Source organism: Marmota monax, unplaced genomic scaffold, assembly GCF_021218885.2.
Source record: "Marmota monax isolate L192 unplaced genomic scaffold, Marmota_monax_Labrador192_F-V1.1 WCK01_AAM20220418_F8-fsc00170, whole genome shotgun sequence".
Classification (NCBI taxonomy): Eukaryota; Metazoa; Chordata; class Mammalia; order Rodentia; family Sciuridae; genus Marmota; species Marmota monax.
In genome coordinates, this window is record NW_026692395.1 from 3,514,565 (window position 1) to 3,530,712 (window position 16,148).

General features: G+C 36.1%; 1 protein-coding gene across 6 annotated transcripts in view; it reads right to left on the reverse strand.

The window, feature by feature from the left end:
* Positions 1 to 16,148, reverse strand: part of Znf81 (zinc finger protein 81) — a 115,080-nt gene that overhangs the window by 55,490 nt on the left and 43,442 nt on the right. For 4 of the 6 annotated variants that reach the window (XM_058578708.1, XM_046442560.2, XM_058578710.1 and 1 more), the window contains exon 3: positions 5,616 to 5,842. In XM_058578708.1, coding sequence (XP_058434691.1) covers positions 5,616 to 5,842 — 227 coding nt within the window. Of the gene's footprint in view, positions 1 to 5,615; positions 5,843 to 12,447; positions 12,555 to 16,148 lie in introns of those variants that run through there. The other 2 variants (XM_058578711.1, XM_046442562.2) reach the window with 2 other exon arrangements.

Consider the following 16,148-nt stretch of genomic DNA (forward strand, 5'->3'; position numbering starts at 1 on the left):
CTGCTATAGTCCCTCCAACTTCCTGTTCTTGTCTCATGAATGATTAACTGAGGTTAAAAGTTTACCCTCCTGAAATTAACTAGCCTTAGAGATAAACATTTCCCATTTGGCTGACAGGGACTTCCCCTGATTAAAACACACACACACACACACACACACACACATAACACCCCTGGTAAGTCTCCCTGCTATGAAAGTAAAAAGCAAAACCACCTCATAGAGACACTCTTGATCTCCAGATGTGGGGGTATTCTCCCTATTCTCCCTGAATAAATTCAATTTCAATACTTGTTTGCTTCATGTCTGTAACAGTTAAAGAATATCAGCTGGCTAAGAGTTCACATTGGAGGTATTCTCATGCTATTCCCTTTCACAGAAATAAAATTAAAAACATAAAAATACTAAAACCAAGTATAAAAGCTTTTTTATTTTTTCAAATATAGCTGAACAATGAAGACCGTTCTAGTTATGAAAAAAACTTGGAGGACACAGAAGATTGATAAACTTGGGATTGTGGTTATAGCTCAGTTGCAGAGTGCTTGCTAAGCAAACCCAGGATCCAAAAAAACACTGAAAAATTCAATTAGATGAAATGCATGAAGAAAACAATATAATTTCCATTCAAAAGATAAATAAAGGCTGGTGATATAGCTCAGTTGGTAGAGTGCTTGCCTGCCATGCACAAAGCCCTGGGTCCAATCCCCAGCACCACAAAAAAAGGACAAATGAGGGGCTCATTTGCTCAGTGATACAGAAATTGCCTAGCATGCATGAGGCCCTTGGTTCAATCCTCAACATCCCCTCCCCCCAAAAAAGACAAATGAGAAGCTGCAAAAATAGTCTGTGGCACATTAAAAGCAAGAAATAGGGCTGGGAATATAGCTCAGTTGGTACAGTGCTTGCCTTGCATGCACCAGGCCCTGGCTCAAATCCCAGCACCACAAACAAACAAAAAAGAAACAATGCCCTTCATATCAATAGAAACAACCTGAGAGAAAAATCAGCAAAGGAAATTTTAAAACTGCTCAGTTGAGTATGGTGGTACATGCATATATAATCCCAGTGACTTGGGGGAGGTGCTAAGGAAGGAGGATCACAAATTCAAGGCCAGCCTCACCAACCTAGGGAGGCCCTAAGTAACTTAGCAAGACTCTGTCTCAAAATAAAAATAAATAAATAAAAAGGTTGGGGATGTGCTCAGTGGGGCTCAGTGGTTAAGCACCTCTGGGTTCAACCTCTGGTACCAATCAATGAATCAATCTCACAAAAAAATAAGCAGCCTCTTTAAACACAATCACATACATTCAACCTCAGTCACAAGACAAACACAAACTAAATCTGTACTGATATAGCATATTTTAATCTATCCAATGGGTCAAAAAGAAAAATCAAATATAACAAGACACTGTATTGTCTTGGTTATGGTGAAAACAGGCACTCATATAACTAACATAATCTACAAGGCAGTTAATGCTGCCCTATCTATCAAAAATGAAAGTGTATGTATCATTTATCCTGTGAATTCTACTTATAGAAATTTTTTTTAAATATACTTTCCCTTGACTTAACTGAGATATGCATAAGGATATTCATTGCAGCATTGTGTATAATTCCAAAATGACTGAAATAACCTTATGTGTCTATTAATACAGGAATGGTTAACATATTTTGATACACCCATATAATAGAATAAGATTCAGCCTTTAAAAGGAATGAGGTAATCCATTACAAATACTAACTTGGAATGATAACCAAGATTTACTGTTAATTGAAAAAATCAAGTGTTGGAAGTTGTTGATTTATTTTTGTTTTTTTCTTGGTGCTGGGGATTGAACCCAGGGCATTGCAAATGCCAAGGGTATGCTCTACCACTAAGCCTACACCCTAGCCTGGAAGTTCTTACTATATGCTAACATTTGGGTTTAAAAATGGATATAGGGTATTTCACAATGAGGTGTTGTATATTTCAAAACAACTAGAAGATGAGTTTTTGAATGTTATTGCCATAATGAAATGATACATGCATGAGGTAATGGATACTCCAACTACCTTGACTTAAGCAATATATAATGTATACAGATTATTGGGACATCAAAATGGTATCCCATGAATATGCACAATTCAAAAGTCTCAACTAAAAAAATAATTGGATATAGGAGTTGGGCATGGTGGCTCATGCCTGTAATCCCAATGACATGGCAGGAGAGTTGCAAGTTCAAAGTCAACCTCAGTAACTATATCAAAATAAAATAAAAAAACAGGACTGGGGCCAGGCACAGTGGCACAGGCCTGTAATCCCAGTGGCTTACGAGGCTGAGGTGAGAGAATTTCAAGTTCAAAGCCAGCCTCAGAAAAAGTGAGGTGCTGAGCAACTCAGTGAGACCCTATCTCTAAATAAAATACAAAATAGGGCTGGGGATGTGGCTCAGTGGTTGAGTTCCCCTGAGTTCAATCCCTGGTTACCTCACCCACCCACCCTCATAAAAAAACAGGGCTGGGAATGCAGCTCAGAAGTAGAGCACCCCTGGGTTAAATCCCTAATATCATACACAAAAAAAGAATACAGGTGAGTATGTGAGTGTACAAGCATGCATGTAAGTATGTGTTTGAATAATCTGTAGCTGCCTTTAGGAAGTATATATGGGCTACTAAAGTCAAAGTTGGAGGGTACTGGGCTGAGGTTGTGGCTCCGTGGTAGAGCACTTGTCTCACACATGTGAGACACAGGGTTCAATCCTCAGCAACACATAAAAATAAATAAAGATATTGTGTCTATCTACAAAAAAATATTTTAAAAATTGGAGGGTACTTTTTTCCTCCCTTTACCATGAAATAGAATAATTATGCAGAAAAACACATGGAACATAAATACAGCCTGGCTTAACGAATTATTCAAGGCAAATACTTACCCAATTCCCACCCCTCCTGGAAAGTGAACATTGCCAGCTACTTGCCCAGAAGTCTTCCCCATGTTTCCTCCCCCTTTCCACTAATCAATAAAATTGTTGTCCTGCCTAGAATGACAAGCACTTCCTTCTTTTGCTTTCTAGTTTTACCAATGATGCATATACCCCTTTACAAATGTGGTTTTGTTTTTTGTTTGTTTGTTTGTTTGTTTGTTTGTTTGTTTTTCCTATGTTAAAACTTCACATAAGGGCTGGGGATGTGGCTCAGTGGTAGATGCTTGCATAGCATGCACAAGGCGCCAGCGCTACAAAACACAAAACAAGACAAAAACTTAAATTGAAACAAAATGCATTCTTGCATGCCTGGCTTCTTTCATTCAATAATATGTTTAATTTACTGGACCATTTTATTATTGATTAACACCTTTGTCATTTCCAATTATTGGCTATCACAAGTAATACAACAATAAGCACTGATAAAATATAGATTGAACTTCAGAATCATTAACTCCACCTGAATGCATATACTTAAAAGGGGGTGTACACATGTGCACGAGGAGACACAAATAAGAGTATTCAGACTGGGCACAGTAGAAAACACTTGTAATCCCAGCATCTTGGGAGGCCAAGGAAGGAGAATCACAAGTTTAAGGCCAGCTTGGGCAACTTAGTGAAACCACAGCAACTTAGTGAGACCCTACCTCAAAATAATAAACAAAGGGCAGAGGTTATAGTTGAGTGGTAGAGCACTTGCCTAGCATCAGTGAGGCACTGGGTTTGATCCTCAGTACCACATAAAAACAAACAAAATAAAGGTATTGTGTCCATCTACAAATAAAAGTATTTTAATTTTTTTTAAAAAAATAAAAAACAGAAATGGCTGGATGTGGCTCACTTGCAAAGTGACCCTGAGTTCAATCCCCAGTACCAAAAAAGTGCTCACAGCAGCATAGTTTATAATTGTGCTATATTTCACGAAAATATTTTCAATTAACAAAAAATTATGAAATTGGGTGGCCACATTTTGTGAAAGAAAAAGGAGAAAATAAGAATGTATCCTCAGCCCTTTTAAAATTTACTTAAAGCAACTATAATCAAATAGAGAAAACTAACCTGCTTATGTGTATTAGGGAGTGATGAGCAGATAGAAGAAATATGGATAAGAAAATTTAGACTATACAGCTTTCAAATTTTTTAAACTTTTCGAGCCATGTGTCCATATAAATATTTTAAAAATTAAATTTAAAAATTATTAATACTATCCTTTGAGTAATAAGTGCTACATCTGTAAAATAAAAACAGCACATTATTGAAAGAAAATATTCTGAAAGCAAAAAGAGCTATTTAAAATAAAAAACGTAGCCAGGCATTTTGACACTAGCCTGTAATCTGAGTATCTTGGGAGGCTGAGGCAGGAAGACTGCAAGTTCAAAGCCATATTCAGCAACTTAGCAAGGCCCTAAGCAACTCAGCGAAACCCTTGTCTTTAAATAAAACACAGAAAGGGGCTGGGGATGTGGCTCAGTGGTTAAGCAAAAAAAAAATTACACTATACCCATAAATTTATATAATTATCATTTGGCAATCAAAAATAAGTACATAAGTAAACAGAAAAAGTACTATCACTACAATTATTACTAATGTGTTTGACTATATGGAAATAAGATTTAAACACTTGGGAAGAATTTAGAGTTGAATTACTAATATCTACATAGTAAAGCAAACAAACAACTTCATTAAAAAATTGTTAACTGCAGGTAAAAGAAAAAAGTAGTACATAAGTAGTAATCACAGCATGGATAATATGTGACTTACTTACATATTGTTACAATAACAAACACTGACAAACACTTTACCCAAATATTGATATACACTGTATTTATCCAAGGAGAATCGGTTAATAGGAAATGAATATGTGTGTGGGGTGGGGGTGTATAGAAAAGCTCAATATCTATCTTCCATAGTGGGAAGTTAATAGAAAATATGGAAAACTTTAAAAACACATTAAAATATTAAGAGTGCTTGCCTCTAAGGATCTGGAATCCAGGGGAAAGTAAAAGAGGAAAGGATTACTTTTCAAACAAGACTTTAAAGAACTAATTGATATCCCAGATTTTATACAAATTGTTTGCTTCACCACTTGTAAACAAAACTGCAAGCTAACTGCAAATTACAAAGTGGCAAAAATATTCACAAAACATGCAAGAACGGCAAACGTTATTAACCTTAATATTAAAAAAAAAAAAAAACCTTTAAAAAAACCATAGGCTAAGATAAATAAATAAGCATGGATAAGAAAAGAAAATTCATAAAAGGGAAATAAGTAAACAATAAAAAATATGGGGGGCTGAGGCTGTGGCTCAGTGCTAGAGCACTTGCCTAGCATGTGTGAGGCACTGGGTTCGATTCAGCAACACATATAAATAAATGAATAAAATAAAAGCCCATGCATCTAAAAAATTTTTTTTTAATTAAAAAAAATATGGAGGGGCTGGAGTGTAAGTCAGTGGTAGAGCACTTGCCTAGCAGGCATTAGGCCCTGGGTTCAATCTCAACATCATCAAAAAATAAATAAATATATAAAAATGGAGTGAAAATGATCCTGCCTAGTAAAAAGTATTACAAATCAAACAATAATATAAAGTCTCTCCCTCAGGATTTGAAGTTCTGAATTAATTTCTGTCCCTGGGTATCTCCTCCTTTCCTCACCTCACAGGCATTGCCATGTCTTCCTTGCTGGGGCAAATTCTGGCTGGCTGCCATGTTCACACTGGATTTCAGCTCTAGGGCTCTCTTGCTGACAACTCCACTCTTCCCAGGAACTCCAAGTTTGGTAGGGTCTGTAGACTCAACTGGAGCTACTGGGATCAGGAAGATGATTCTACAGCCTTCATTAAAGGGTATGGCCCATGGACATGGCAGAGACTCCAAGAAACCTGGAAAGACATGGTCCACATGGTTAGAATCATACAGTACTCACCACACAAACACTTTCTGTTGGAACCCAAGTAGTCAAAGTCCCAGAAACACCTATTGTATTTATTAATTAAAATGGAATATGAAGTTGGGCATGGTGGCACATGACTGTAATCCCAGCAACTTGGAAGACTGAGGCAGGAAGATTGCAAGTTCAAGGCCAGCCTCAGCAACTTAGGGAGGTCCTAAGCAACTTAGTGAAACCTTGTCCCAAACAATAAAAAAGGACTGGTAATATTGCTCAGTGGTTAAGCACCCCTGGATTTAAGCCTTGGTATCCCCCCAAAACAATGGAATATGAGTGAGACTATGAGATTTGGACCAAAATTAATAAACGTTTAAATTCTAGCTCTACCAGCTATTAGCTGTGAGACTATAAAAAAGCTTCTTCAGTCTTATTTTTCAAAAAAAATCAAAATAATCTCAAGTAGTTGTGAAAATTAAGTGAGATAATATTTATAAGGCACTTGGTATGGAACTGGCAAAATATAAACAATTAACATATATTAGCAAATACTGTTATATAGGCTGAGCATTCCAAATCCAAAAATCTGAAGTCCAAAATGCTCTGTTTAAATCTAAAACGTTTGGAGCACCAACATGATTCCACAAGTGGAAAATTCCACACTGAATTTATGTAATGGAATATAGTCAAGATGAACTGCAATCCAGGTGCCTGGTGCACACCTATAATCCCCACTACTCAGGAGGCTGAGGTAGGTGGAGCAGAAGCTCAAGGCCAACCTGAGCAATTTAGTGAGACCCTGTCTTAAAATAAAAATACACAGGGCTGGAGATGTAGCTCAGTAGCAGAGTGTCCCTGAGTTCAATCCCCAGTAACACACACACACACACACACACACACATACACAAAACCACAGATGCATTAAAAATATAAAAAATATATGTAAAATTATCTTCAGGTACTCATATAACATGTATATGAAACATACATAAATTTTGTATATAGACTTGGGTCCCATCTCTAAGATATCTCATTACATATATGCAAATGCTCCAAAATCTGAAAAACTATCAAATCCAGAAAACTTCTGGTCCTTAAGCTTTTCTATTTTTTTCTTTCTTATTCCAACATTTCTTTTTTTTTTCCTCCAGTTTTTTATTTGTTCTTTTTAGTTACATATGACAGTAGAGTATATTTTGACATATCTACATATGTGGAATATAGCTTCCCATTTTTTTGATTGTACATGATATGGAGTTCCATAGGTCATGTATTCATACATGAATACAGGAAAATTATGTCTGATTCATTCTACTATCTTTCCCATTCCCATCCCCCTCTCTTCCCCCATTTCCCCATCCAATCCCCCATTCCTCCCTCCCCCTGCCTATTCTAAGTCAGCATCCACACATTAGAGAGAACATTGGGCCTTTGTTTTCGGGGATTGTTTATTTCTTTTAGCATGATAGTCTCCAGTTCCAACATTTCTGATAAGGGAAACTCAATCTGCCTAAGGAACTGAGTAATATGCACAGGCAGATCCTTCATATCATTTTCATTCCAATCTTGGTATCTATGTATTGCTATAATTATTTCATTATAATCATACAGAAACAGAGGTTTAGTGGTAGCAAGTCAAACCAAGTCTACCTGGCTCCAAAATTCATGTTCAACATTATATCATACAGTACTTTTACATGGTAGACCCAAAATAAATGTGGTTCTGCTTTATGTTTATTGAAAATATGATTGGGAATTTGGAATAAAAAAGTTGACTTTCTTAAAACAGAAGAGACATGATAAGAAAAATATTAATAGCCTGGGGCTAAAACTTTTCAATTATCTCAAAAAACGTTTGGAGAGAAAACTACTCCTATTGAGGGAACCTAGGAGGAAAGAGTAATTTTGGGTCCAAATTGAAGTATAATTTTACTCTGGTCAATTACTAGAGGCACTATATATTTAGACATTCTTGTTAAGAAAGGGAAAATATCCACTTAAAATGAAGAGAAAGTAAGGTATGGTGGAATGTAACAGTAATCCGAGCTACTCAGGAGACTGAAGCAAGAGAACCACAAATTTGAGACCAGCCTCAGAAACTTAGAGAGATTTTGACTCAAAATAAAAATTAAAAATGGGTTGGGAATGTAGCACAATGATAGAGTGCTTGCCTAGCATGTGCAGGCACTGGGTTTAATCCCAGTGCCACAACAAAAGGAAAAATACTCCCTAAATAACCCCAGTATCAAAGTGGAAAATCAATAGAAACACTTTACAATTTTTATCAGAAATTATGGAACACAAAGTTGTGTTTACACTGAAATTTTGGCTTTAAATGGCTTTTTTTAATATTTATTTTTTAGGTGTAGATGGACACAACACAATGCCTTTATTTTTATGTGGTGCTGAGGATCGAACCAGGGCCCTGCCCATGCTAGGCGGGCGCTCCACCGATGAGCCACAATCCCAGCCCCTTAAATGGCTTTTTTAAATAAAAAGTAAATACAACCAAAATGAGTTAAGTATTCAACCTAAAGCATTAGTAGTAAGAAAACCAAAATTAAGCAAAATAGTAATTAATACAAATTAATACAAATAAAATTAATTAATACATATAAAATTGTAAATAAAACAATAATTTTGCAGGACATCCCCCATGCATTCTCCTCCTCCCTCCCTCTCAAACAAAATCAATACTAGAAAAGAAAAGAAGAAACCAGTGAGTATAGAAGAGACTGGAAAAAATAAAAAACCTGACATAACATAGCAAAGAGAAATAGGAAGAATCTGAAAGACAGAAAAGAAAGGTGAATAGCCTACATATCACAGAACTTCAGTAACAAAACCAGTTGTGAGTTACCTGGGTTTACTTTTTCCCTCCCATACATCACCAAAAGTTACTGGTGGAATTAACAATTCAGAACAACCAACAAGCCCAGATTAAAAAAAAAAAAAAAAAAAAGCTTCAAAAAAAAAGAAACTCTCCTTAATCAAAGTAACAGAAGAAAGGGGATCTCACTAATCAGAAAACCTCTTTTGAAAAATACCCAGCTTACTCCAGAGAAACACTAATGGAATACACATTCTTTTCAAGCACCTATCAATATTCTCAAAGATAGACTATGCCTGAGTCAACACCTTCACAAATTTAAATTAAACAATGCATTTTCTCTGAATATAAGAATACCAAACTAAAAATCAATAACAGAAAGATAAGAAAATCTCTAAACACTTGAAAATTAGTTTATTTCTATATAATCCATAGATTGAAAAAGTCCTAAGGGAAGTTAAATAAATAAAAATCAAAATACAATATATCAGAATTTATGAAATACAGTTCTTAAAGCAGCATTGAGAAATTTATAGCACTAAGTGTTTACATTAGAAAAGAAGACAGGTCTGAAATTAACCATCCAAGCTCCCATCTCAAAAAACTAGAAAAAGAAGAGCAAAGTAAACCCCAAAGCAAGCAAAAGGAAGTAATAAATATAGAGCAGAAATGAAAACAGAAAAACAATAGAGAAAAATCAATGAATCCCAAAGCTGGCCCTTTGAAAAGATGGATAAAGTTGGTAATCAACTAGCAAGACTGATAAAAACAAAAAGAGATAAGACAGTTGGGCATGGTGACCCACTCCTGTAATCCCAGCAGCTCAAGTGGCTGAGGCAGGAGGATCACAAGTTCAAAAGCATCCTCAGAAACTTAGAGAAGCCCTAAGCAACTTAGTGAAACCCTGTCTCAAAATGAATAAAAAGGGGCTAAGGATGTGGCTCAGCAGTGGCTCAGCAGAAGAATACTAGCCTAGCACGTGCAAGGCCCTGGGTTTGATTCTCAGTACCACATACAAATAAATAAAATAAAGGTATTGACGACTACAACTAAAAAAAATATATTTGAAAAAAAGGACAGTAGAGGAATACCATAAATAACAATGCACATAAATTCTCCAACTTGAATGAAATAGTCCAATTCCTCATAAAACTAACTACCATAACTCATCCACTGTTGGGTAATCTGAAATGATATTAAATAGATAATCTGAATAGTTATAAAACTACTACAGAAATTGAAACAATAGTTTTTTTTTTTTTTAAAAAAAAAGCTTTCAAATGAAAATTTACAAACCCAGATGGTTTCACTGGAGAATTGTACTAAACATTTAAAGAAAAATTAGCATAAATTCTACACAATCTCTTCTAGAAAAAAGAAAATAGTCACCAACTTATTCTGAGACCACTATTACCCTAATAATAAAACCTAAAACAGTACCAAAAAAAATAAAACTATAGGCCAATATTGCTCATGAATTTAAAATCCTTTTAAAAATTATTAATCAATTCCTGCATATATCCAAAAATATATATGCCACAACCAAGTAGGGTTTATCCTATGAATAGTCTGCATCACTATTCAAAAATCAATCCGCATAACCCACACACACACACACACACACACATATTAACAGGCTAAAGAAGAAAAATCACAAGATTATATAAATTCATAGTATTGACAAAATGCAACGGCCATTCATGATAAGACTCGCAGCAAATTAGATATAGAGAATTTCTTCAGCTTGATGAAGAGCATCCATTTAAAAACACAAAAAGGCAAAACCCAACAGTTAACTCATACTTTGATGGTGAAAGTCTGAATGTTTTCTCCCTAAGACTGGAATGATGCAGATATTCATGCTCATCACTCTTATTCAACGTAGTACAGTTTGAGCTTCACTAATCCAAAAACCTGAATTCCAAAATACTCCAAAATCACAAACTTCTTCATTGATGACATGATGCCACAAGTGGAAAATTCCATACCTGACTTCTTCATGAATCACAGCCAAAATACAGGCACACTAAAAATATTCTTTGAAATTACCTTCAGGCTATGTGTATAAGGTATATATGAAACACAAATGATTTTATGTTTAGATTTGTGTACCATCCTGAATATACCTCAATATCTATATATGCAATTATTCAAAAATCCAAAAAATATGAAACCTGAGACACTTATGATCCCAACCACTGCAAAAAATGGATACTCAATCTGTACTGGAAGTTCTAACCAGCATGATAAAACAAGAAAAAGCAAAGTGTTGAGATTAGAGAGGAAGAAATAAAACTGTCTCTGTATATGACATGATTGTCTGTACAGAAAAGTTTCAAGGAAATTACCAAATAGATGTAAATAAATAATTAACTTCAGGGCTGGGAATTTGGTTCAATGGTAGAATACTTGCCTAGTATGCATGAGGGCCTGGGTTCAATACTCAGCACCACAAAAAATAATTATTAGTAGTAGTAATAATAAAATTCAGAAAAACTGTAGGACACAAGATCAATACATAAAACTCAACTGTACTCTTATATATGGGTGTGCATTTATGAATATATGTGTGTATATATGTATGTGTGTATTTATATACTTATATATGTATGCGGCAAATGTGTAGAAACCAACATTTAAAAGATAATGCCATTTACAACTCCTCCAAAAAAATTAAGTACTTTGGCATAAACTTAAAACATATACAGTACTTGTATGCTGAAAATTACAATACACTGTTGAAAGAATCAAAGAAGATAAATAGATATACTATGTACATGGACTGAAGGACTTCACATAGTTAAGATGTACATTGTTCCCAAGTTGACACAGCAAGATGTGTTGTAGGTAGAGACAAGACTAGGACATGCATATGGAAAAGCAGAGGAACTAGAAGACTTAAAATAATTTAAAAAATAAAGTGGAAGGAATTGCTCTACCTGATAGCAAGACTTATTACACAGCTACAGTAATCAAGATAGTGTGGAAACTACTGGCAGGGGCATAGACACAGATCAATGGGACAGAATAAAGAACCCAGAAAGTACCCCCACAAAAGCATGGCCCATTTATTTTTGGTAACGATGGAAGAATAATTTTTTCATCAAATTGTGTTTGAGTAATGGGACATCAATTAGTGGATAAATGCACTATGACCTAAGTCTCACACTTTATCTTAAAAAAAAAAAAATGTTTGCATGCTTGGGATGGAACCCAGGCCTTGCAAGTGGTCTACTACTGATCTACAGTCTCAGCCCTAAGTCTCAGACTTTATAGGAATATTAGCCCACAATAGATCATTGACAAAAGCAAGGAGAATGAACAAATCACCATCAAAGTGGAGAATTTCTCTCTCCACTCTCATAATGGAAGAAGCAGAACCCCCCATACATATTTTGCATGACACAACTGACATCTAAATATTATCTTCAAGTTAAACACAAAACATTGCTAAAAATTCACCACAGACTAGGCCGTAAGTCTCCTTATATTTCAAGAATGAGTTTTATGTAGATTTGAGACACAGAAAACAAAGGTTAGAAATCCATTAAAAAGATAAACTTTGGGGAATTGAAAATGCACTTCTAAATAATTCCTGAATAAAATACAAATTATTAATTATTTAAGAACACATAAAACAATGCACAAAACAGGGGAACTTTAAGACCTTAATATTGCTATCTAAAAAGAGAAAACCCTGCAAAATAATGGGCAAATCATTCAACTCATGTTAGATCAATGAATCCATCACAGAATCCCCCGGTACTCACCCTCCCCGGCCGCCCATCACCTCTACATCCCTCTGGCACTGAGTTGAATCCGCTTGACAACTATCTAACCGAGGTTGAGAACCGCAGCCGCTTCCGGTCACCGGCCCTAACACCTCCCCTTCTCGGGATTTGGAGTTTGACATCGGAAGTGAGGATATGCGCATGCGCAAAACCACCTTGGAAGGCTCAGCCAAGAGTCAACATGGAGTCGTTGCGGAGTCTATCCTCTGCGGCTTTCGGTAGGGGCACCTAATATGCAGCGTTGTCAGGCAGGGAACATGGCTGCTCCCGAGGCGCATCCCTATGGACTACGCCATGTTAGAAGAGTGTCCATTCCATACTGAGAACGAGGACGCCTCTAGCTCAACTCACTGAGCATTGATGTGGAGTTATGCCCCTGGCGGCAGGAAGCAGGAGTAGGGACATTTTGCTGGACGAGCTTACTGCCAGAGGGGAGGCTCTCTAAATCTGTACTCTGTGCCTTTGTATAATAGCGTTCTGAGAAGCTGGCCAAAACTATAGGGTGAAAAGGGAGGAGAAATCAGGCTGGAACATACCACGACGGGAAAAGGGGGAGAAATCTGGGTTGTGCAAGCCCTCCTAGGATATACCACAGGATGGAAAAAGGGGTCCAGTAAGTGTTAGGTTCCCAATCCTTGCTGTGCCCATGGGGCTTGGCTTTAGGGTTTGAATGCTCCCATAATCTACCTTATCTCTTACTCCATCTACCCGAACTAAAATGAATATGCCAATAATAATTTTTGATGTGTCCTTAATCTAATGCACTTCAATAAAAACTCTTTAGGAAATTTTATTATTTTTTTCTTTTTGAGTTTCTTTCATAGCAAGAAACATTTATTAAGCACTATTAAATGGAATCCTCCCAACCTACCTATGAAGTATTTTTAGTTGATTCTTTTTAGTTATATATAACATTGGATACATTTTTACATAATCACAAAAGCATGAAATATAATTTGCTCTAATTCACTTCCCCAGCATCTACTCTACTGATCTTTCTGCAGTTTATTTATAGATTGATTTTATGATTAGGGTCTTGTGGATATATTTGATGTTGCAATTCACTGTGGTATATTCGTGTATGTACGTATGAAAGTTCCCTCATATTCATTCCACTGTTCTTCCCTTACTCCACTCCCCTCTTCCGCCTGCTCAATTCCCTTCCTCTAGTCTAGTGATCTTTCCTCTACATTGATGGAATTCCCTTTCCCTTTTTTTTTCCCTTCTCTGACCACCCCACATTTTGGATTAGCTTCTGCCTATCAGAGAAAATATTCAACCTTTGACTTTGGGCGATTGGCTTATTTCACTTAGCATTTGCTTTACCAGCAAATGTTATAAAGTCCTTCTTCTTTATGGCTAAGTAATACTCAGTTGTGTATATATATATCATATTTTCTTTAGCCTTACCTCTGTTGAAGTGCACCTAAGATGATTCCATAGCTTAACTACTGTGAGTTGAGCTCCTATAAACTTTGATGTGACTGCTTCCCTGTAGTATGCTGATTTAAAATCTTTTTGATATATACCAAAGAGTAGGATAGCTGGGTCATATGGTAGTTCCATTCCTAGTTTTTTGTTGTTGTTGTTTGTTTTGTTTTTAGGAATCTTCATACTGCTTTCCAGGGTTGTTGAACTAATTTGCAATCCCACCAACAATGTATGATTTATCTTTTTCCCCACATCCTTGTCAGCATTTATTATTATTTGTATTCTTGATAATTGCCATTCTGACTGGAGTGAAATGAAATCTCAACATTGTTTTGATTTGCATTTTCCTAATTGCCAAAGAGGCTGAACATTTTTTTTAATATATTTGTTGATCATTTGTATTTCTTCTTTTGAGAAGTTTCTGTTTAGGTCTTTTGCCCATTTATTGATTGGGTTATTTGATATTTTGGGTGCTAAGTTTTTTGTGTTCTTTGTATTTTCTGGATATTAATGCCCTATCTGAGGAGCAGGTGGCAAAGAGCTCTATGGACTGTCTCGTCATACTCTTGTTTCCTTTGCTGTGCAGATGCTTTTTAATTTGATGCCATCCCACTTATTGATTTTTTATTTTATTTCTTGCTCTTTAGGAGTCTTGTTAAGGAAGGTGGTTCCTGTACTGACATACTGGAATATTGTGCCTATATACTAGCAGCTGCAGAGGGAAACTTTTATTTTTATTTCCTTATAAGGTAAAATCTATACAGTGTTGGTGCCTTTACTTTGCAAATATAGCTTTCATACAAAATTCTTGATTCTTCCATTCAAACAATTTGCTGCCCCTTATCACCTCCAATGTGGAATCCTGGAGTATTCCACATTGTGGGAGATGTCATTGTGGCAGAAGGGGAAGAAGTCATACTGCCCTTGAGCTAAGAATGCCTATTTGTCCTACAAAACCAAGTTCAATACTCCACCTTCATAGAATCCTGATAGAAGTAGAAGGCTCTGTGCCCCACTGAAGGCCTTTCTAAATCCTCAGGTGAGAAGTATTTTGAGGACCAAGGGTAGGCTGAAATGTGGACTTAATGGGGGCTTTCTATGTACTCAGCCCCTTTGTGCCTCAGTTTAGAAATCTGGAATTTAAGACATGTCACAGTCAAATCAGCCTAAAACCACCAGGGACTAAGTTATACTCTGATAGCTTATTTAATCAATTAGGGAGACCATATACTAGAGGAACCATGGGGCAGCTCCCTAAACAGGAAAATATAGAGTTCTTATAGGAATATGAAGAAGAGTAGAGTTTAGATGCAATTTAAACAAAACAGTATGTTGGGGAGCTCAAAGTAAAGCAAGGCTGTGTGTTAAGGGGGTCAACATCAGGTCTGGACTGGAAAGTGAACCCAGAGACCTGAATTGGAAACAATTCAGATAGCTGTCAGGTGTTGTGTCCATATAACCCATATCTGGAGCTATGCACCTGTGTTGGAAATTGAGGCTTGTTTTTCTGTGTCTAAGTAAATTAGAATCTCCATTAAGATGCAGGTGTTTTATTCTTTCTGATATTATTTCAAATAGCAAAGTTTCAGATAGTATATGACTGTAGACAACAAAGTTTCTTGTACTACCATAAAGAAGCCCTACCTGGAGCAGTAGTAACTCAAAATATGGTTTCCTTATGGTATTACAGCTGCAGCGTGTCCTTGGGAGAAGTGTTTCCTGTTAATTTTTCATCTGGTTTTATCCATGGCTGTTTTCTCACATCCAGATGAGTGGCAGGGCAGATTTTTATAGTCTGAGTTCATTTTTACTTAGCCGAGTTGAGCTTTCTGATTATCATAGAATCTCTTTCCACTCCTGTATCCCTGGTCTGGATAAGTGTTTGTTGAATTAATAAATAAAAAAAGAAATGGAATGAGTGTAAACACATTTGGCATGAATATACTTCTAACAGAGTGCGAAGAATTAATAGTGTTGAGTGTCATAATAGTGCTATGGTTATGTAAGAAAAAGTAAGTCTATCTGTTAGACTATTCAGACAAGAGAGAGAGAGGGCTAATAAACATGAAGAGATGTTCAAACTCATTAGTGAACAAGGAACTACAAATCAAGACATGATAAGAAGACATTTGACACCAATTTGATTTGCAGAATTGTAAAAATCTGACAAGACCAAGAGTTAAAGACTGTGAAGATTCACAGGATCTTTTTGCCCTACCAAAGCAATATAAATCAGTGCAGCCAGTTTA